The following is a 21884-nucleotide window of genomic DNA, read 5'->3' as shown; positions in this document are numbered from 1 at the left end:
CAAGATATAGGATTATAGGTAAACTTTATTGAATTGAATTTCTTACCTTTTTCCTTAATAACTGGACGTACATAAGGGATGGGAGCTATGGTCGCTGCAACTGCAAAACTGTCAACAAAGAAGAGAAGCAGACTTGTTATTTTCAAACAATCATGTCCTGTTACTTCGTATTCAGGTATATGTGATTTTTAAATAATCATCATTTCATTAAAATACCAACTTATGCAATAAATAGCTTTTTGTGCAAACCTCAGCTTGAAATTACAAAATAAGCATGAAACTTTGAGAAACATGAAGAAGCGGATACATAGCATACCCGAGCACTGGTTATCCGACATTCCACAGATAAATACAATCAGGTAATACCAGGGTAATGCTAAAGTATGCTATTTTCAGCTTTTCGTGCTGCCTTCAAAATTTTTGCTTTGCTATCATAGAGGTTTATTTGCGTAGAGGCAGATTAGCAAAATCCCTCCTGTTAGTCCTTGATATTATCAGGCACCGCGGAGACGGGGGGGCTGTATGGGGGGGGTTATAGCACTTACCACTCACCAATGGTACCACTTACAAATGAATCACCACTCAGGCCACTTTCTATTCGGTTTTAGCCCCCCCCCCCCCCAAGCTGGATTATGAGTACAATACGCTGATATGATATGATTAGGTCATTAAACCAAATAGGTTATGATTAGCCCAGATGTTGTAGAAGTGATTGTAAATTGCCTATACCAGCTCTGAAGAAATGAAAATTCTTAAAATACCTAAAAACAAAAATATAATATATAGGAACATATAATAATGATGAAGTTTTAGAAGCCTTTTACAAAAATAGAATAAGAAATTCCTGTACCTTACAAGTACGTCAAGATGAGCAATAACGTCACTGAGTGATTGGAGTGGCTCAGCGTATCCAGCTACAAAAAATGCATTTATACACAAACAAATATGAAAGATACTTTTTACAGAATGTTCGATATAGAATAGGAAGGCGCAGCTCTAAGTTGTAAATCCTAGTTTCAGCTTATCTTTCTTTTCCAAAGACGTAGAAAAAGTAATTTTTATTACATACGTATTATAAAACAATCTTTTGGTAGTACAAAACTTGATAGTGACTTTGAAAAAAGCAATCATTGGAGTAAACTAAATCTTTTCGTCTGACACTCTTCAGAGTTAAAGACGTCAAACTCAAGAGTGTCCGACGAAAAGCTTTAGTTTACTCAAATGTTTGCTTTTTCAAAGCCATATGTATCATCCTCTTATTCACTGGGAACTTTTATTCAAATCTAGAAAATTAAGGCAATTTGTGTAGGTATTTCCATTCTTTGTTTGATAATTCAAAATTGATTAGCAGCATGATAATTCATAAACTCAGATTTTGAGAGCCAGAATATAGCAAACGCTTTAGGCATAGTGGCACTTGTAATTTTAAGCTGAGTGAGACAAATTTTTACCATTTCCTACTTGCTCAATCTTGAAGGAAATTTGAGGCAATCGACGGATATAAAAGTGGCTAAAGCCATCTTTCAATCAATATTTGATATCAGTCAATCATTGAGCGTGCGAATAGAATCACACTTGTTGAATTTTGTTGTAATGTGGCTTAAGCCCCTTTAGCAGCAGTCGATTGTCCTTTAAAGAGGTTAGTGTAGCATTCAGTGGTATAAGTTGAAAGTATGAATAACACACCAGCAATTTTGATGACTTCAGCAGCAAGTTGACTTTGAATGGATGTATAGGTGCTTTTTAAAGTCTGATATTCGGAGTTCATTTGTCGCAGGGATGAATTTGTGAAACGCACCCCATCTTTCCGGGTTTCAATGGTCTCAAATTTCTTGTTGTTTCGCAGAACCTTTTCTTCCTAACAAAGAGAAGGCTATATGTTATATAGAAATCATAACATTGACCAAAGAGATCGTTATATCGTTACAAGAAAAACATACGGGGAGAAGATGTCAACGAATAAAAGTTGTCTTTTCCAGACATTCAAACATTGATCATACCAAATTTTCAAAAGGTCAAAATTTGGAATTCATTGCAAAAAAAATAAAAACAGCCAAAAATATCCAGAAATTCAAAAGGTTGATTAAAACTTGCGCTCCTAATAGGAGCAAGCATGTTCTTTCTGCAGTAAAAGATCTTGAAATTGAAATTGCTTTGTATTGTAAAAGCAGATTGCAAAATAAATTTCAAACGTAATTTATAGTAGCTTTTATAACTTCTAGAATTAATTAAAAAATGAGAGAAATCAAACCAAAACCAAAGATGTCTATCACTTTTATATCAGAGGATCAGAATATCTTCTATTTCATTGCTGCTTCCTTTAGGAAGATGCCTGCCAAAAGTCTTGGAACACTGACATCAATTTCCAAGGTCAAAATCAGTCATCCCCTCTCCCCTACAGAACAATGTTGGTTTACTATCAAATGGGTTAGGATTTTAGGAAGCACTTTCTTTTGCGCCTCTTTTAAGATATTTCTCTAAATCATCAACATTGTTTTAGGGGGAAGGGGGCGGAAGTAGTAATTTTTCTTCATGAAAGGAATGAAAGATATCAAATGCAGCGTAAATTCCAGGGTGTTTCAAGTACTTTTGGCAGGTATTGAAGTTATTCGCTAATTTCAACATAACCAGTTTTCTCTTGACAAAATCAAACTAAAAGGGGACAGATCAAAAAAAATGTCCTAACTTTCCCTGAACAGACTATAAATTCTCGATCGGCTGTTTTTTGAAGTTAGAATTTTTATCGTTTTCCTTTGTGTTCATCAATTTGATAGCAGACGTTGTTCTTGACATGATAAAGTCACGTGAATGATGCTACATAGGCGAGGCTAGTACCATAGAGTACTACTAATGATCAACTAGTACAGTTAATGTTTCCCTTGCATCCAAATAGATTAATTAAATCTTTATGATATTCAGCGACACGTAGAAATAAATTAATCTGTAGTTATGTATGAAACTTCAATCGCAACCTAAAACATCAATATATGCAGACTTAAATAACTAAAACAAAAGTGGCTGCATTCGATAACTTTTCTTGTACCCAAGTTACCGTTTGCAACCAACCGCTAAACGATAAATATGGGGAGGGACTTGTCCATACGGTGGGACTCATCGTCTGCTAGTGAAATCATTGCTACATGCACTTATTCTCCGTAAATCAAACGCGCAAAATATAAGGGCAATTCATAATTCAACATATGTGTGTTACCTTAAGTGTAATGCGAAAAAAGTAACCAATGTGTGCGGCTGATTCCAACTTGATTGTCTTGTTCTCTTCCAAACCAAGTTCCCTTGCAGCCTAATCAGTAAGTGGACGAAAGAAGCAATTATTATTATTATCATTATTCTCGAATATCTATACAGGATAATACTTCAGTAGTGATATGCATATATACATTTTTACACTGTTTTCCCAGTAGTCCTGTTAAAATAAAAACAATAAACAAAATAAGATTAAAAAATTAGTTTACAATCGGCATTTATAAAATATAATTTAAAAGTGAAAAATAAATCGGGACAAGCGGAATGAAGTTGAGTAGTATAAAAGAAAGTTATAAGGTTGAGAGTTTGCGTTAAAGTATATTAGCTTACACTCAAAAACAAACTAACGATAAGGATGCAAAAAGTTGCATGTTACCCGCAGAAAAATAACAACAAAAAAGATTCGAGGCATGCATCGAGAAAAGCAAATTAAATTTGTTTCAGACATCTACTTTAGCTTTTTGAGGGTAATGATAAGAAGTATAATGTAAGTTTACAAACATTGGTTTATATTCGAAAATTCTGATAAACAAAGCATTCAAATGAACCGTGACTGAAGATTTAATGCATTTAAATAAAAAGTAACTGATGCATCATAGAATATTGAATAATTTCAATTTGACGTTACTGGCACAACGTCAAGTCAGCATTGCTAGCAGACGAAAGAACAGTTGTTGGGAACAATTTATTTTATTGGACGTATATGGTTAACATGCGTTTCAAATAAAAGATAGATAAAAGCTGGGGTAGATGAGATATATAGAAACAAATGAAACTAGTTCATTAAATAGCTATAATTATACAATCAAAATAATTTTTATTTATCTATTTTGATATTCACATTATCTGTGATATCACTGGTTTTCAGGGATAACAATGTTAAAAACAATAATGAGGAAACAAAAACTAGAAATATAAGTTAATTGCAAAAAATGGTTCAAATTAAAGAGCTATAATAGACAAAATGCAGCTCGCATTGAAAGAAAACTTTAAAAATATTCTAGATTTGAATAAAAGTTTCCAGTGAAGAAAAAGAATAAAAATGAATAAAAAGTGAATAAAAAATTAACAAAAAGTGAATAAAAAATGCGAGCTTACTCTGCTTAGTTCTTTAGGAAATTTAGAAAATATCTCATCCATTTGATCTTTGCATTCTTTAAGTCCGTCATCAAATTCTGCTTTGATAAGAAACTCGTTGCTGTCAACTGCTTCCAAGTCGACCGTTGTCTCAATCAATTCCATGTACTTGGAAAAATCGACAACGAAATCCTAGTGAATCAGGAAACAGTACTTAGTAACTAGATACTCAATAACTTGTCAAAAGCTTGGAAAGTTATATGAGGGAAATCTATTTGAGCAGTCCTGGTCTCTAATACAAGAAAAAAGCGGATTGATTGGAGTATCGATTCTAAGTTGCTGAAAGGAGTGATTGACTGATTGGAGTGATTGACTGATTGGAGTGATTGACTGATCGAAGTGATTGACTGATTGGAGTGATTAATTGCGGTGGTTTTATTGATTATTGTAATTGCTATCTAAAAGGTAGTTTAACAATGAAAATACCAATAAGATCGACCTGGATGTCTTCAGTTGATCTTAATAATCTACTTGTTTTATTTACTTTTAGCTTTGTTAGTTTCTAAACATTGCTTTAAACATAGGAATACATAATCAGTGCTGTTTTATTCTATTACAATGTATGGGAATTCTTAGTAAAGATTATAATTTAAAATCTATTGTCATTGATGTTGGCTCGATGTTGGCCTGGAACGCTTTATCTTCTGCAGAGCAGAATATAAAATGCAAGAGCATTTCAAAAGAAAGGGTGACACTTTTTCTTGCTTATAGGTCAAAGCAACGTGAAAACAAAGAACTGAAATACAACAGTATATTCAAAGAGAGTAAATGAAAACTTGCCTGAAAAAGTTTTGTAAACACTTCCTTGATCATAGTTTCATTCTTCCCGCTATAATTCTCCAGACAGCTAACTAGATAAGGAAGCCTTCGAATGGCTTGGTAGATCCTAACACAATCCTAGATGTAACCACAAATTAGTGCATATGTTTCTTTTCCTTTAAACCTAGGATGCTTTCGCAATGCTAGAAGCCATTTCAAAGACCAGGAAAAACTAGCATGGGAAAATCCAATACACCCTTAACTACAAGCCCTTAGCTAGCAGCTTCAAAAGCCCTAAAGTCGATATAAGTCCCCCCTGCGAGGACATCTGTTTGAAAAAGGCCCTCTGCCTTACATCAGCCCCAAAAGCAGCTATTTTCAGCAAATATCTTGTGTAAAATCACTGACAACAGATTAAGATATCATACATGAAAGGAGGCTTTGTCACCTTTACTTAATGTGATCCACTTATCATACCTTGGTTTCAGACGATTTGATCTTAAGATTGCCCCTTAGAAATACACCACACCTTCAAACAACATCCTGGCTCAAAATAACCATTTTTTAAAAAAGCTCTTGTCCAACAATTTCTACTCCCTAAAGGTTCTTATCAATGAAATATGACAAAAGATCAAAACAGGGAAAATGGGAAAAATTGAATTGAGAAACATATCAAGTTACAATACAACGCACTATTAGGAAATAATTACTAACAACAAACAAAATAAATTACTGAGAACGACAAATGAAGTTTAAAACTTTTATAAGCTATCGAGAATATTTCAAAGTGAAAAAAAGCTTACCTGAAGATTAGCCTTCTGTCTCTGAACTCGTTTTGAAAGGCGTGATAGATCTGGAATCTTCTTTAAGTGCTCTTCCTACAGTAAACGGTTAGTGATACAGAAGCTTACGATAATACAACATAAGCTAATAAAATACAACAGAAGCTAATAAAATACAACATAAGCTAATAAAATTCAACATAAGCTAATATAATATAATGAAATATAATATAAAACAATGTAATGTAGTATCATATAATATATAATATATAATATATAATATATAATATATAATATATAATATATCATATCATATCATATCATACAAAGCTTATTAAGGCTTGCATCAGAAGGTTTTTATAAAAATAACCTGAATAGTTTGCCGTAGTTCTGTACTTTCAATAAAAATTTCGACGATATCCAGCCTTTCCTCTACAAGAAAAGTAAAATGGTAGCAATATAAGATCGTTAATGAAAAAGTCTTATTCAAAAAGGATGAGAGACATTCAAAATTATAACAGCGACGTAGTGAATTCATCGGAACCTTGTCAGTCACCCTTCTTCATTTAATCGCAACCTGAAGAGCAAGTTTGGGTAAGTTATTGCAAATGACAAAGGTCTTTTTATTTAGTTCTGGGTATTTGGGGCCCTCAACGGGGCTAACATGTACCAAAAACTGTTATCATTGATACATAAACTGTCATTGCTCGTCAAAATAGAAAACGTATTCAAAGCAAGCAAAAATGATCATCACGTCTAATGCAAGAAGAAAAATGACGTCATGACGTAGATACGTCCATAATGGCATAAATAACTTTATCATATGATCGTAACCTTATAAACTTACCGATCAGGTTTTTGTCCATAAGTGGCTGCTTGACCCACTGGGCCAGTAATCTTTGTCCTTGAGGTGTCTTGCAGGCGTTCAGCAAACCAGTTAGACATTTGGATTTGTTACCACCTATAAACATTTTGCACACCTTAACACAGTAACTGAAAAAAATTTTCTACATTTCTTGATAAAGACCATATTATCGATACCAAAAATACTTCGATTTGACTCCCAATTAAAGAAAATTGTAAAGAATAAACAAAATTTTCATCAGCTTTGAATGGACATAAATTCTCCACATATTTTGGTTTTCAAATTTACATTAGCTTCTGGCTTCATTAGCATTAGAATAAACAAATTCACATAGTGAGAATGTAGAACGTAGTGAAACTAGAAAACAATTCTAATGTGAAGAAAGGCAATTTATACTTTTTGAAACTGAATGGAGACTGTGTGCTGGGTGTGCAAGCATGAAACTCAGAGTAACAGCCAACATGTCTCATTTTTGATTACATATATAATATTTAAATAGCTCTTTACCTCTGTGCACCGAGCACTGCACTGGCATATCAAAAAAGACAACTCGTCCAATAAATGAATATATATCTTATCCATCTCATGTTAAATAAGTAATGAATAGTGAACTTTATCAATTAATACCATTGCTATTTATTTAAAGGCAGTCTGCCCCCTCTATGATTGGCTAATTCTAACTTGAAAGCTACGCCTTAAGAGGGTCATCCTCGGTCTTTAAGACATTTGACATTAGCTATTGTGGGTGATCACGACAAAATTCACAGCAACTCGCTCAGGGAGAGTATGCTATAATGGTTCTTCCTTCTGGTTGTTTTTTTGTGCATTGAACCAAAGATGGATGAATATCATGGCCATGAAAATAAAATTCTGAGAAGAACGAGGAACAGACTGCCTTTAATGAACTGTGAAAGATATCAGTCTGTGGTTATGCTTGCTATTTTAAACCTGTCGTGGATAGGGATACATTCGACATAATCTTAGTATCGGGATAGGCAGTGCCCATAGGCGACTATAATTAGCATGATAAATATATATATATATTTAACCAAATGGATCCTACTGTAAAACATTGGTATAATCTGGGTTATATTTTCTCTCTGACAAGTAAATTTTCTAGTGAATTTGTTCAAAACTGGTTTCGATAGATATTTATGATATTATACATTACACATTTTTGTATAGCAACTGGGAGCATTTATCGGAGAAAGCTGGCCTTGTTCAGTAAGCTGGCTCGCTTTGATGAGATTCATTTTATCCCATGGTTAGAAGAAATGAGTTAGCCTGGTCAGCCAAGCCGACTGTGTTAGGGTACACACGTCTTTACTCGGATTACCATTGTAGAATACAAGTACGGTTAACGGGTCCAGCAAGCTTGCCTGTGTTTGTATGGGAAATGTTCACCCCATTCAAGCGAGATCGCAGCTAATTCAGTTGCGACCTGGGTTAGGTTTGGTGGCTTACTTACTACAAAAGAGATTGGTGAAATCAGAAAATGTCTCAACAAAGAGAGCTTGGCTAACCAGGCTAGCTCATCTGCCAATAAACATATGCCAGGCTAGCTCAATGGGGTGTGTATCGCTCGCATAGGTCTTGATGTGCAAGCTCAGCTAGGTCACGTTTGCCCGGTTACAACAACATTGCTTCAACAGAATCTTCTTACCATCCAGAGGCGAAGGAAAAAGGTTTAGTGCCCTCACTGCAGCTGCATCGAGCCTCATGAACCGCCTCAAATCGAACGCAGATATGGTAAATTGACCGAAGTTGCTGTCATCAGAAAGAAGCTAAGAAAAAAATATTAAGGTTATATTCGACAAAAACAGTATTCTGCGCCAAGAATGCTTATGGATAATGCTCGTGGCAATTAAGGAGCCACAATGAAATAAGTTTAGCTTTCGAGATAACATTTGAAAACTTCGGGTAGGAGATCTAGTTTGAAACTGCTAGAGGAGATCTATACATTAGCAAGGTTAAGGTGGTTGCTTTCAATGAGAAGAGAAACAGACCTGCCATTACTGCTTGTCTCAACATAAAACTATCTTTAATCGATACATATCCCCAATCTAAAAGTGTTTGCATTTCTTTAAAGTTGTCTCTGTTCTTCTAACTGAAGGTACAGAAACGATTACTTGCTTCTCATAGATACAGTTCATTACCCTAAAAACTGGCTTGCAGTGTTTTTTTGCACTTAGTCTCCATTTGTCACAAAAAAGCTGAATAGAACACTAAACTACTGCAACTATTTGTCCTATAATTTTACGACAAGCTTAGCAAGAACTAGAAGAAACACGATACCGGGTTGTCTAGCATTTGTTTAAGAGAGTAGTCAAAGTTTTGTGGTGAAATCCAATCCAGATCGAACTTTTGGACCTAGATCACCTGGTTTCAATGGTATGTTGATGCGCCTTAACAAGCTTCATTTCCAAGGAAGTTGCTTTGTTAATTCATTTAAGCTTTCAGGTTTTCAATCAAGATCATATTTTGGAAATCTGATATTTTCTGTTTTTCGCCTAAATAGATGGAAAAAAGTTCACAGTTCATGCTACGAATCCCACAAAACAAGCAGCAGGACAGCAGATTTTCTTATGCCAAAATTTATCATTGTATGCCTGCCTGAAAAGTTGAAAATTTACCTGAAATTCGCATTAAGTGTGAAACGCAATAGCCAATTGAACAGGGCCCACGCCACGAATTTGAAACTTGGGGAGGGGGGGCAAGACTATCAAAAGTAGACCAAGGCCAGGGCTTCTTTCTCCATTTTACTGTAGCCTTAAACAACTTGCTTCGCAAAAAAGTGGGGGGGGGGCATGGCCACCCCACCCCCCGGTGGCATGGGCCCTGTTGAATACCTTTGTTTCAACAGTAGATTTACTGAAAAAACCAACCTCCAGATATTTTATGATGGACGTCAGACAGCAAACAGCCTGTGCCAGATCCAACTCCGCTGCAAGGAAAGACGAAGACATTATAAAAGAAGACTGGCTATCACTGTTTCTTTTAGCGCTTAAACAGCCTAAATCTTTTTCCTGTTAAACTATTTTGAGTAGAAGGCCATGAATCTTAAGTTTTATTTCATGTTTAGCTAAGAAGTTTTAGTTTAGGCCATGAATTTAAAGGAAGTATCTGTAAACACCTTCGTGATTCTAATAAAAGTTGTGAATTGGCTTGTGATTTGTAGAGAGCACTTGACATCTCTATTTGAAAAAAGGGAATGAAATTGTGAAACGTGATTTGCCAGTGCAGAGAGCATTTTTGATCGTTTCTCTATAGGGAAGAAATTCTATCAGCAATGTGACAGCTCAGTCAGAAATGGGTAAGGTCAAATTTCAAAATCCAAAGTTTTTGTCAATATATTTTTATCAATATTCCAAAGATCTGTCATGCCAACATCTCATTGAACTACAGGTATTTGAGTTTAAACAAAACCTGACAGCAAGACATGTTTCAACGTAGAAGCCTGGCTGAGAAAATTGGAGGGGGCATCATGAAAAATCATGTCGTATGGAAATGAGCAATAGAAACAACAAAAAGGCCAGCCCTTGGGAAATCAATAAACCTAACCAATAGTTTGCCGCCCGAAAATTGAGAAGTACGAAGAAATGTCTTTTTATAATCTCAGGGCAGAAATATTCTGGAAAATTGAATATCGGGGGCGGGGAGGGGGGTTAAAGCACGAGAGTTGAGTCTCTATACCCTTCATTTAAAACTCAAAGAATCAAAGTGGGATTTGTATTGCCTTGATTGTAAAAATGACTCTTCAAATAAGAAAGATGACATAAAAGGCTTGCGATCCGGGCTGTGATGACCAACAAAGTCTTGACCACCAATTGAGAAATTCGTTGAGACAAGACCTCTTCGAGGTCTTTAAACACAGCAAAGATAAGGGCATAATACGTTGTTCTAAGAGGTTGTGTCATACAATTTTTCTATATTCAGTCCCAAAGGTACCGATTTCGTGGGTATTTGAGGGGCTTGAGCCCGCTAAGGAATTTGTTTAGGGACATCAGCACCCCCCATAGGCTGCTATTTTATGCAAAAAAGCGTCTCAAATTGTAGTTTTGTTTTGAAAAGTAGATGTAGAATCTTTTGATATCGGCGACAAAGGACGATTAGAACGAGAGTGAAAATGAATTCTGTTTGAGAACCAACAATGATGATTGCAATGAAAACTAAAGTTCATCTAAGGATACACCAAAGTTATTTCTGAGTCCATATGGTAGTTACAATTTGAAGGCTCTCAAAATTCTTAAACACAAAAAAATTTCGTCATGATAAACTTTTTCTCAAATTATGACAAATTACATGGTTTAATTTCTAGAGGCTAATGTACGAGAACATAAAATGATTGGATATTTGTCTAAACTATGTGCATTTTTGGTAGACAGGGAAACGGAACTTACGTAGAGATGCAGATGAGCTGCCTCGTGTCTTTAGCAATCTGTCAAGATCTTGCACGACATCTTTCGATGAGAATTCAGCTGAGGAGAGAAAGAGATGGTCAAGTCTAATATGGCTGCGATTTTAGCTGTTGACAAACAAAAGTTGTCTTGAGCGGAAATAGCTAACCCGAATACACTCTTTCTTAAAGAGTATTGTTTATAGGAATATGCAGTGCGAGTGCTAGCTTTTTCGCTCTAGGGTGGTGTTCAGGCCTCATTTGCCAACAAAGTGAGTGAGACAGTCTTAATTTGCTGACAAATTTGAATATTCACCGAAAAAGCACCCACACATCGCTAAAAATCCTCGATTTTGAGAAAAAACGTTGTTTAAAATTGCATTTTGCAGAAGCTCAGCCTAAGCTTGTTCTTAATTTGTTCTTAACTTTTGACCAATTTTGAGGCTCGTGTTTTTATAAAATTATATAAAAAGAGTGTATTTAAGAATGTCATAAAAATATTGCTCAGCCTCAACTCGCATAATTTTTGTCTCATTTTTCAGCAGTTGCCGGTTTTACAGAGAATCGCATGACTGACACACCTGGTCTTTTCAAAAAGCGTGGTTTCACTTCAAGGGCGGGCGATGTTCCCCTGAAACCATATCAGATTTGAAGAATAGTTTAAGAATACATCCAGGAAAATTTCTTAAGAATGTTGAGGCTGGAAAAAGTTGATAGTATCCTTATAAAAACGGTTGTAGGCGATTGAATCAGGAGTGAGTTTTTGGCATATACTGTGGGGGCTGGCCGACTGAAATTTGCAAACCATTGGTCAGTTAGGCTTCTTCGGACTCGCTTCATTTCCGGATTCACTAGGGGCCTGGTATCTGGATTTTTGACAAAAACGGCGGTGGAGAATCACCATTTAGAAGGAGAGTCCCAGTCAAGAACCTTTTGTTTGATTTGAATACTATTTCTGATAGCCAGGTACACCCATTTTAAAATAAGAAACTAAACCCCAATGTAAGAAACCCTATATCTTTAAAACTTAAAAACTATGTTCCAATATTTTACCAGGGCATTGGGAGGACTGGGCCCTAGGAGAGACCACGGGCTGGCATTTCTCAGACCACGAACTTCTTTCACTTCGAAACGTATACGGATTTGAAATATTTACTATTGATAAACTATTAATAAAAAAGATCAAAATATGTTCTATGTAGTTTGCTAATGGAAAATTGTCACTCCTCCCGAGCATAAAGACATTGCAAATGGCAAAAATCACGTTAACCATTCACTACCACACGGGCATGTGACGCAGACAAGGAAGTTGTGATCTTCTCGGAACTCAAGTTTTGTAAACAAAACCACCGTCGCATGACTTCTATGGGCGGGGAATTCCTATACAAATATATAAATCAGATAAAGTGGGGTATTACCAAATTCAAAGATTCGAAACAAATAGTCGATTTGGGCTAAGACTGCGACAAGATGCACTCAAGATTTAGGCTTCTCTGTCTTTTTGCTATGTTTCAAGGTAAGTTTTAAAGGAATCTTAACATTATCAAATTACGAGATAATCCTTGATCGTAAACTTTGTTTTATTAAGGCTAATAGGCGAACTCCGGCTGAAGTTATTTAGAAACTACTTTGATCTGCTTATACAGTAGACTCCGTTGTTAGTCCCAGCAAATTTCATTTGAAAGTCTGTGACAATAAGCCATGTAAAAAGAGCTAAAATTGATAGTTTTGCGTATTCGGGTCTAAATTTTATGTGACTGTAAACGGAAATATGACAGCTAAGTGAAAGTAGTAGAATCGACTGTAGAAATATTTCGTTGCTGATGATACTACGGTCAATAGCTATTAGCTATATAAAAACTCTGCAGTTTATGATCCTTCGAAAAAAGGCCGGCAGAAGATATCACTTTAAGGAACAGTCGGCTGGGGTCTTGTAAATCATCTATGGGTACACTCACTTTTAGAAGAAACAAAGGTCTAGGTTGAGTATTCCATTTTCCTAACGCTTTAGGAACTTTCGATAACCATTGTTTGCCCATCGATACCCAGATTCCCTCATTATGATCCGTTTAGTTTTAACAATCGGCGTCATTTATTTTTTATATTTGGAGATGGCAAAAAAACCTATTGGGGAAGGGTTTTCACAACTCCAAACAGTGAGCCTTGTCAATGTTTCAATTTTCTTCAAGCGCCCGTGACATCTCTGTCGGGATATTCGCTTCCGTTAATGCTGAATTTAGCCGAGTACAGTATGTTTTTATTCTTTGTGTGTCTAAAGTTTTTTCCACCCAGCCAATCGTATAAACCGATTTTCGTAAGATTTCAGAGTTCTGGACTTTTTACAAAATCGAATTTTTCTCTGCTCTTTTTTTTGCTTCGGGTACTAAAGTTTCTTAACTTTTTCTGGTTGTCCCATACTCGTTTCTTATGAAAAGTTATAAAATAATGTAATGTTCGAAAGTAACATTAACATAACGAGATCAGAATCTTCGAGTACATCTAAGTTTTTTACGAGAAATACGCTATAAGACAGGAGTATTGGACAAGCTTCAGCACCTGAAGCAAGTAATAAAGGAACGATTAAATTTTGAAATAGCCGCCCAGAACTCCAGGGTGCATTCCATGCAAACCTCACGCCTGTAAAGGTACGCCAAAGGTACGTCAAAGTTACGCCAAAGGTACGCAAAGTTTCATATATGCAATATTCAAGTTTTTTATACTGAGTGTACATTGATTAGTCTCACGATTTGCAGCTATGAAAACCCTCCAAACAAGTTTCTGTTGGAAAATTCCTAACGTGAGAAATTAGACATAGGAAATCAATGACGTGACGTCATATTTAAGAAACTCTTAAGAAACAACGAGTGTCTGAATTTCCTGAAGCGTTAAGAAACTGAAGGAAGAACAGTGTTGCCGTGGATAAGGGGAGGGTCAGGGGCTCAGCCTTCTTGTTAAAATACGGAGAGATTTTGGGGGGCTCAGGGCTCAGCCCACCTAACAAGTGCGTTGGAAACGCTTTATTATACTATAGGTTCCGTGAATGAGCAATTTGTTACAGTTTCTTTTGTGTCGTTGAATAGTTTGAATGGTTTTAAACATACAACGAAGAATCTTGCAAATACATTGGTGTGGTAAGGGTGTGGTCATCGATGTGAGCTCTCAGGGCCCACGCCACGAATTTCAAGGTGAAGGGGCCAAGTTCTACAAGTCGAATTGAATTTAGTGCTTCAAAACAGGTTTTTTGGAAATAAGTGGGGAGACCATGGCCCCTGCCCCCCGGTCCCCCGGTGGCATGGGCCCTTCAGCACAGCCCCTTCCTAACTTTTTGGGACGGCACCCCTGAGTAAGGTTGTTTTTTTTAGAAACAAGGTTGTCGTTGAATATTCCATTTTCTTGAGTACTGAATGCATTTAGGCACTTATAGATAAAATAATAGAATCAAGTTACATTTTTTTCAAATTCGTTGACCGTTGAAATATTTTTTTTGCAGTATGCACATTGAAAAGCTTATTTATTTCGCCGCGAGGACAAAACAGCCCGGATTGCGGTGCAAAATCAAGACCCTGCGCGAGCATTGGGTACTCTCTTTTACAACGCAGTGAGGAAAATGATACTTTAATAATAAGCGGAAGGAACGGAACCAAAAGAGCCTGGTATAGAGAAAAGATATTGAATCCTATTGAAATAAAGAAAAATTTGACAATAGTTGGAGTAGATGGTCACCCAGTTTTAAGCTTCACGGGAGTTTCATTATTTTTCAAGATTTCGAAGGATGAAAAGAAAAGTGGACCCATTGTCAAATTTGAGACAATTGAACTCGAAGCGGTTCAGGGCACAGAGACGTTTGTATCTGTTCTGGATGCCTCGTTCCAATGCAGAGATTGTCATTTTTGCGGGGCAGCAGATGGCATAAAGTTCATTTGGTCATTCTCAGGGCCGAATAATTATTGGCTTTCTGTGATCAACAGCCAGTTTATTGGGGTTCGTATAGGTATTGTCGCGTTGAATAACTATGGATTCGTGGATCTTTCTATAAAAAACTGCACTTTTCAAGGTAAAAGGGGGAAATCCAAAACAGCATTTCAGTTAAATAACCTTCCACACATGTGGCCGTATCCGTTGACATACATCAACATTACGGTACAGCAGTCAAAGTTCACGAATTTCTCTAGAGGAATGGATTTCAGCATTGATAAGATCGATCTGTTCGATTTAGTAATGGATGGGTGCGAGTTTCGGCAGCAATCGGCAGGAGCAATTGTAATAAATACTGGTAAAAGCAAAGTTAAACCCAATTTAAAGATCAGTAATACTATTTTCTACAACAACACGAGGGATAGCGGAGCTGCGTTGTATGTACTGAGCCAACGTCACACGAACGTAACAGTGACCAACTGTACGTTTGACAATAATCTGGCTTATGCAATGGGTGGGGCGGTGGCTACTCTTGGGCAAGTAACTTTGAATATCCAGCGGTGCAATTTCTCTCACAATCAATGCAGCTATAATAAAGGTGTGACGAAAGCGTATGGACGAGGTGCAGGCGGTGCTTTGGCAATAGATTCTTATGAATCGTACGCCTTCGGTGTATCTATTGCTTGGTGTCACTTTGAAGGAAATTCTGCAACTTCATACGGCGGAACGATTTACGCAAAGGCAAGTTCCTCAGATTCCCATCTAGAAATTGTTCAGTCCAACATATCTGCACCAATCACTGAGCAACTGCGGGCACCAGTGGGTGACGTCATCTACAGCTCGTCCTTTTCACGATTGTCAGGCGTGCGTATGATAGTCAACAACCCAATCGACGGCAACAGTATACTGCAGTATGGCGACAGAATACTAGAGATCGACACCCACTCTATGATCATTTGTTCAGAAGGGTTCCAGGTCAAAATGGTCGCAACCTCAATATACGATACTGATACTTCGAATTTTGTCGCAAAGAACCCGAAAAAATATCGCAATTTTTCGATGTGGTGCAAACTATGTCCATACAACCATTACAGCACAGCTGCGAGCATTTTCACAAACTTCACGCCCAAAAATGCTGCTTGCGAAAAGTGCCCGCCTGGAGGACAATGCACCTTTGGAATCTTAAGGGCAAATCCAAACTTTTGGGGATTCAAAAACAAAATGAATGGCAAAGTGGAATTTGTAAGACTTCTCGATGGTTATGGGTGTAATGGGAAAGAGTGCAAAACTTACAATTCATGTATGGTTAACAGGGTGGGTCCTCTTTGTGCCAAATGCAAGCCTGGCTTCAGCGAGGATCTGCTAACCACAAATTGTATAGAAAATGGTGACTGCAAAACCTTTCAGTTTTGGGTTATATCTTCCCTACTTTTTCTGGCGTACATAGGTTTCTTCCTGTACAAAAAAGATATCTTCTTACGGATTAAACAAGAAGCTCTTTGGATCTGGCAGAGGAAAAATCCTGCTGTGAATCTAAATGCCGATGATTATGCGCTTTACGACGAGAATGGTGTTCAAATAGATCTTAATGAACAAGGAAATAACGATTCGAGTATGGGACAGGGATTATTAAAAATCATATTTTACTTCTACCAGACCGAAACCATCCTAAACAGCGAAAGAACAAAAAATAAAAGCAATATTTTGCAGGAAACAAAAAGTTTTGCTAGTAGCTTTTTTAATTTCAAATTCGGCAACACCGGCAACTCAGCGTTATGTTTCAAAGCAAACGCCAACCCAATTGAAAAACTTTTTGCACGGTTGGGCCTAGTCACTGCCATTTTTATTGCCTTGATCCTTCTTTATGCTTTCACTGCTATCAAGCGACTCGCCAGCAGAACAAATTCAAACAAGGCATTGGCCAACCGAGTACTGAGCGCCCTCTTCGAAGCATCCATCTTATGCTACGCAGTGTTTCTGCATGGACTATTTCAGTTAATGAATTGTGCCAATATCAATGGCGAGCATGTTTTGTATATACAAGGCGATGTCAAATGTAGCGAATGGTGGCAAAATTTGCTTGTGTTGACCACTGTAATGTGGTTGCTACCATTTTGCCTTTTTGTTTTCTGTTTACCGTATCAGTTGCTACAGAAACGTGCGAAAGCTTGGTCCATTTTCGCAGGATGCATTTTCCCACTGCCGTGGCTACTCTGTCACATACTTGGGTTTGTTTACATTAAATTCATTAAAAAACAAATTGGTGACAAAAATGAGGCAGAAGCGGAGGAGGAGGAGGATGGTGCATTTGTAACTTCGGTAAAGCAGATGTTGACCAGCGCGTTCAAGAAGAACAATGGTATAAACCAATGTGTTTGGTGGGAAGGCATGTTGCTTCTTCGTCGTCTCATTCTGACGGCCGCCCTAACATTCTTACACGATATTTACGTCAAGGTTTATACAGCACTGGCTATACAGCTGATATTTCTCCTACAACACGTGCACGTTCAGCCTTACAATATTCGTATATTGAACATTATTGAGACTACTTCTCTTACGTTATTAACAATTATAGGAAGCATGAACTTTCTTAATTCTCTTGATTACGGTGGCAGCTTCAACAGTATAGACAGCAGTAGGATTCTACAACAAACTTTTGCATGGACACAAGTTATTATTGCTTCTTGTGTCCCGCTCATGTTATGCATAATATCGGTAATTGTTTTTGTTCTTATAGCGTTACGTATGCTTTATAGGCTTTATAGCTGTATTCGTGTGCTTCCTTGTAGACTTGGTAGACAGAACAGCATAGAAAGGTAGTCTTAAACCGGTACACCTGTCGGTACGTTTGAATGGGTTTCATTCTCAGCCTATGAAGCTTACTTATATGTAAATATGAAACTGAAAGTTCCAAATTTGGCATATTATGGTGTTATAAGCCCTTATTGCAAACTATAGAATGACATGTCAATATATCCATTCTTTATATCTCAGTCTTTGTAAACAAGTAAAATCTTGGTGTCATACTTCGAACAGTAAAGGTATTACTTTGCTTTGCTTCTAAAAGACAGATACCTAACATTGCATACAATTTTTCAAGCTTTGCACTGTTTTTGAGATATATAGCTTACACAGATTTGTTTATAAAATAAATAAAATTAAAAACTATATAAGAGTATAACGTTCACGGCAACGTAGTATTTGAGCCTTCCAACATAATATAGAAGCAGCTCTGCTTATGAGGTTCTGAGATTAAATCTCGAAAATAACTAAAGAAACTGAGGCAAACATTGAAACTCCTAGACATCTCTCATCCATCTTACCCAGTTCTCTACAGCTCTGATCAGAAAATTAACATAAAAGTGAACATTCTTGCTTTAAGTGAAAAATCAAGGGGTCCACTACATCTCTATCCCCCGAAAGGATTGATCATCATGTATAGAAACATTATATACAAAAGATAATGTTGTTTCGATATATTGAAGTACTAGAGCTAGAGTGCACTGGCTTGAACTACACATTGTTGAACAGAACTTACCTCGTTTACGTTCAGTTACCAAGACATTGCTTCTTTCCAAAACTTGTCTTATCTTCGCACCATCTGCACTAGAATCAGGGCCGGGAAATAAGCATTCTTTAGGCCCAATCTGAACAAGCAGTGCCTTGAAAAATAACACAGATCTATAGATATACAATACATTCATATACAGAAATCATATCCAATTCTTAATGGTATACAAGAACTGAAGAGCTTGTCAGGTTAGCTTCCGAGGATAAGGAAAGATATTGCTCACAGTGCCAGGCTTTTAGGCTACGATTCCTTATCATAAAGTGCTAGGATATCCGTTCGTGCATAGGCCTGAACTTCTTGCTTATCATAAATCTTTAAGGTAATAAATCCAGCAATATCAATCAGCTTTGAATTTGAAACAGGGAAAACGCATGAATGGCTAACTTTCAAACATTTAGGCCGGTACACCTGTCTTACCTAAGGGCACTCGCATCTCGCATAAGCATTTCGCCTACGTTATGCGTAAAGATAGGTCCGAGACGTTACATGGCAAAAAGGAGCTATTGAGAAAGCAGAAAAGAGGCGGTAAGGAGGAAAGGATTTCGTTTACTGTGGTTTCAGCAAGCAAGCGATTACTTTTCGAGTTAAGAAATAAGATTACATTTCTGTCACTGTCACTTTTTGAAACATTCTTAAAAGTTTTGATTCTTTACTTGACATATATCTATCTTATCAATTTAAAATCTTTCCTATTCAAGACTTCAGAATTTGCTGTCTATACAATGTCATTTTAGGAAAAATTGATTTTAAAGTTCAGGTCAATGACTTTATACATTCATAAGGTGGTATATGCTTAAATATGCTCTTTGGGTTTATTGGCTAAACATAACATATCCTCAGGAATACTGGGACATACATCATTCGTTACATACATCAATATTTTATTGGGACATACATCATTCGTTAAGTATCAACAAATAGTTTCAAGTAGTTTCAAGTGGTAAAAGTTGGTTTTGGTATTAGGTGGTTTTAGCTGGTTTTGGGGGTTTTTAAGTGGTTTTATGTAGTATTAGGTGATTTAAGATGGTGTCAGATTTTCTTATGTGCCTTCTGCTGGTTTCTGGCAATTTATATTACTTATAATTCAGATTTTTATTATCTATCACTTTGATTAATGATCGAAGGGATAGTAAGCAGCTTTAAATATCATAAGCACTATCTTATTGACCTTCATACATCTATTCCGCACTAATAACTGCTTTAAATTACATAAAAAAATTACTCGAATCCAAAGAATATAAGATGATAACTACAGTGAACAATTACCTCTAAGTTCGAGAACTGATCGTTGTCAGTGAATTCACAAACACCAAATTTCCTTGCTTCAACATCGGAATATGCAACACCAACAAACTGTTTTTGAAATCAGATCAACATAACTTGCGATGAGCAAAAATCAGATGAGCAAAATTTCAAGTGTAACACCAACTGCTTTTAGTTATAACTAAGTTAAATCACGGTTTGAGAATTATCTATAGAAATGCTGCTAAAAGGGTGGAAGTTAAATGGAAGTAATGGTTAGAATTTTCAATCAACTAAAAGCTTGTAAAATAGCAGTTTAGCTGTGAGCTAATGAACACAAAAACTGTCACTACAAAACTGACAACCACTTACAAATTCTCCCACAATTATAGTGGTTATCGAATACGTTCCCAAAGTTTTGAGAATGTCCCAGGTTTCAATTCGTGGCTTTAGGCTTCAGCTTTGCCACATTAATTCTAGTGACTTCGACTACTTTTCAGAATGGGCAATCAACTCTAAAAAATTTTCTAACAAATTTTTTAGACGTAAAAAAATTGTAGGGGATAAAATCGATCCAATTTCTAATAAAAAAGAATTATGCCCCATTCATGATTAGGTCGTATGTCAATTACTTCGTGAGTACGTTCAGTGTCATGTTTAAAATGTGAGAAGTGAAAAATCAGTCAGTAGAAAATAAGAAGTGAGAAACTAGTGAGTAGAAAATGAGGCTTAGTCTGCATTGAATGCAGTGACAAGAGTTTAAAGTGTCTTTTCCTTTACACAAATTTATTTATAACAACACAAATCTATTTCCTTTACACAATGCCGCACTTGCAACTTTGAGCTTCATCGAAAGATCCATAGGTTACCATCAACATTCCTTGCTTTCTGCGAGTGATGTGGTTCTATCTGGGGCTCTGTTTTTTCTCCTAAACACCCAATAAAACTAGCGCTGGTTGGAAACCGAATTGACGGCCTACTGCATAATCAACTCATTATGACTATAATGAGCGTTGTGCTTTGCATCTCAAGTATAGTACTTGCTAAATACCGGCGTGTAGCCAGCAATTCAGACTGCCTTTGCGTCGTGCCTTTGCCATTATAACAAAATGCAATTAAAGCATCAAATGCTTTTCCTGTTCCATTGAAGGAAATTTCGTAGAATATGTATTTTCGATCCACAACTGGGTATATATATTTCCTAGCGCAGAGTTTTGCTCTAGGTTCTGACGTTTTATACTCTGAAGAGTGTCAGACGAACAGCTTAAGTATACACAAATGTTTGCTTTTTCAAAGCCATTTTCAAGTTTGTACCACCAAAAGATTGTTTTGATATAATAAGCATTAAATATAACATAACTGCCTAACTTTTAACCAAATATCCTATACTCTTGCTGGTTCAATTCCCATACGACAAATGATTTGAGATGAGGGAAAAATAAGCAGTTTTTAAAAAATAATCTTGAAAAGGCCTCAAAAGAAAAATTTCACTAGGATGAAAGGTTTCAAAATACTGCTTTTATTTATAAGAACATAAACCAACCAACGTACCTTCTGTCCGGTAGAGTCGCTGCCTATTTTAGTTGCCATGACAATTGCTGATGCTGACATATCATTATTACCAAAAAGCACCTCTTCAAACTGCTGTAAATTTCCTGGTGATGCCTTTGTTAACAAAAGGTTTCATTTCAGGCACTCAAAACATAACTGTATTTTTAATGGACGACTTGAAACTTTGTGAAAACACACCATTTACTTGTTGTTGATATGGTAAGACATTGGGATTGTCAGGGATTGTATTTTAAAGCAGAGTAAGCTGTTGCATGATGAGTGTTGTAGGCTGTTTGATAATTGCTATGTAAGTAATTGCAACAGAGCAAGAGTTTGAGAATCAAAGCGCTGGTATCAAGCACTGTGCAATTAATTATCGCAAGATGTAGTTACAATGCCTGC

The 21884-nt window shown here is 36.5% G+C and overlaps 2 protein-coding genes across 2 annotated transcripts in view; one reads left to right on the top strand and one right to left on the bottom strand.

Moving 5' to 3' along the window:
* The window catches only part of LOC135685141 (DNA mismatch repair protein Msh2), a 38335-nt gene that overhangs the window by 11693 nt on the left and 4758 nt on the right, over positions 1-21884 (bottom strand). Inside the window, exons 6-20 of the mRNA XM_089112653.1 lie at positions 21483-21596; positions 19956-20042; positions 18657-18780; positions 11208-11285; positions 9693-9751; positions 8471-8591; positions 6790-6903; positions 6313-6374; positions 5964-6038; positions 5182-5298; positions 4363-4533; positions 3212-3301; positions 1687-1858; positions 851-914; positions 47-108 (exon numbers count right to left, since the gene is read on the bottom strand). Coding sequence (XP_088968779.1) covers positions 47-108; positions 851-914; positions 1687-1858; positions 3212-3301; positions 4363-4533; positions 5182-5298; positions 5964-6038; positions 6313-6374; positions 6790-6903; positions 8471-8591; positions 9693-9751; positions 11208-11285; positions 18657-18780; positions 19956-20042; positions 21483-21596 — 1510 coding nt within the window. The remainder of the gene's footprint in view (positions 1-46; positions 109-850; positions 915-1686; positions 1859-3211; positions 3302-4362; positions 4534-5181; positions 5299-5963; positions 6039-6312; positions 6375-6789; positions 6904-8470; positions 8592-9692; positions 9752-11207; positions 11286-18656; positions 18781-19955; positions 20043-21482; positions 21597-21884) is intronic.
* Positions 11897-21591, top strand: LOC135685142 (uncharacterized). Its single transcript, XM_065200961.2, has 2 exons — positions 11897-12719; positions 14694-21591. The coding sequence occupies exons 1-2, from the start codon at positions 12674-12676 to the stop codon at positions 17936-17938; spliced, it is 3291 nt and encodes a 1096-aa protein (XP_065057033.2). The 5' UTR covers positions 11897-12673; the 3' UTR covers positions 17939-21591.

Source organism: Rhopilema esculentum, chromosome 15 (genome assembly GCF_057945365.1).
Source record: "Rhopilema esculentum isolate cy_ngs chromosome 15, ASM5794536v1, whole genome shotgun sequence".
Classification (NCBI taxonomy): Eukaryota; Metazoa; Cnidaria; class Scyphozoa; order Rhizostomeae; family Rhizostomatidae; genus Rhopilema; species Rhopilema esculentum.
This window is presented reverse-complemented; position numbering and strand designations above follow the sequence as displayed.

Excerpts from the sequence above, each read along its gene's own strand:
- LOC135685142 (XM_065200961.2), top strand. The coding sequence starts at position 12,674 with ATGCACTCAAGATTTAGGCTTCTCTGTCTTTTTGCTATGTTTCAAG. Across the intron at positions 12,720-14,693 it reads TCTTTTTGCTATGTTTCAAG|TATGCACATTGAAAAGCTTA; the intron begins GTAAGTTTTAAA and ends TTTTTTTTGCAG.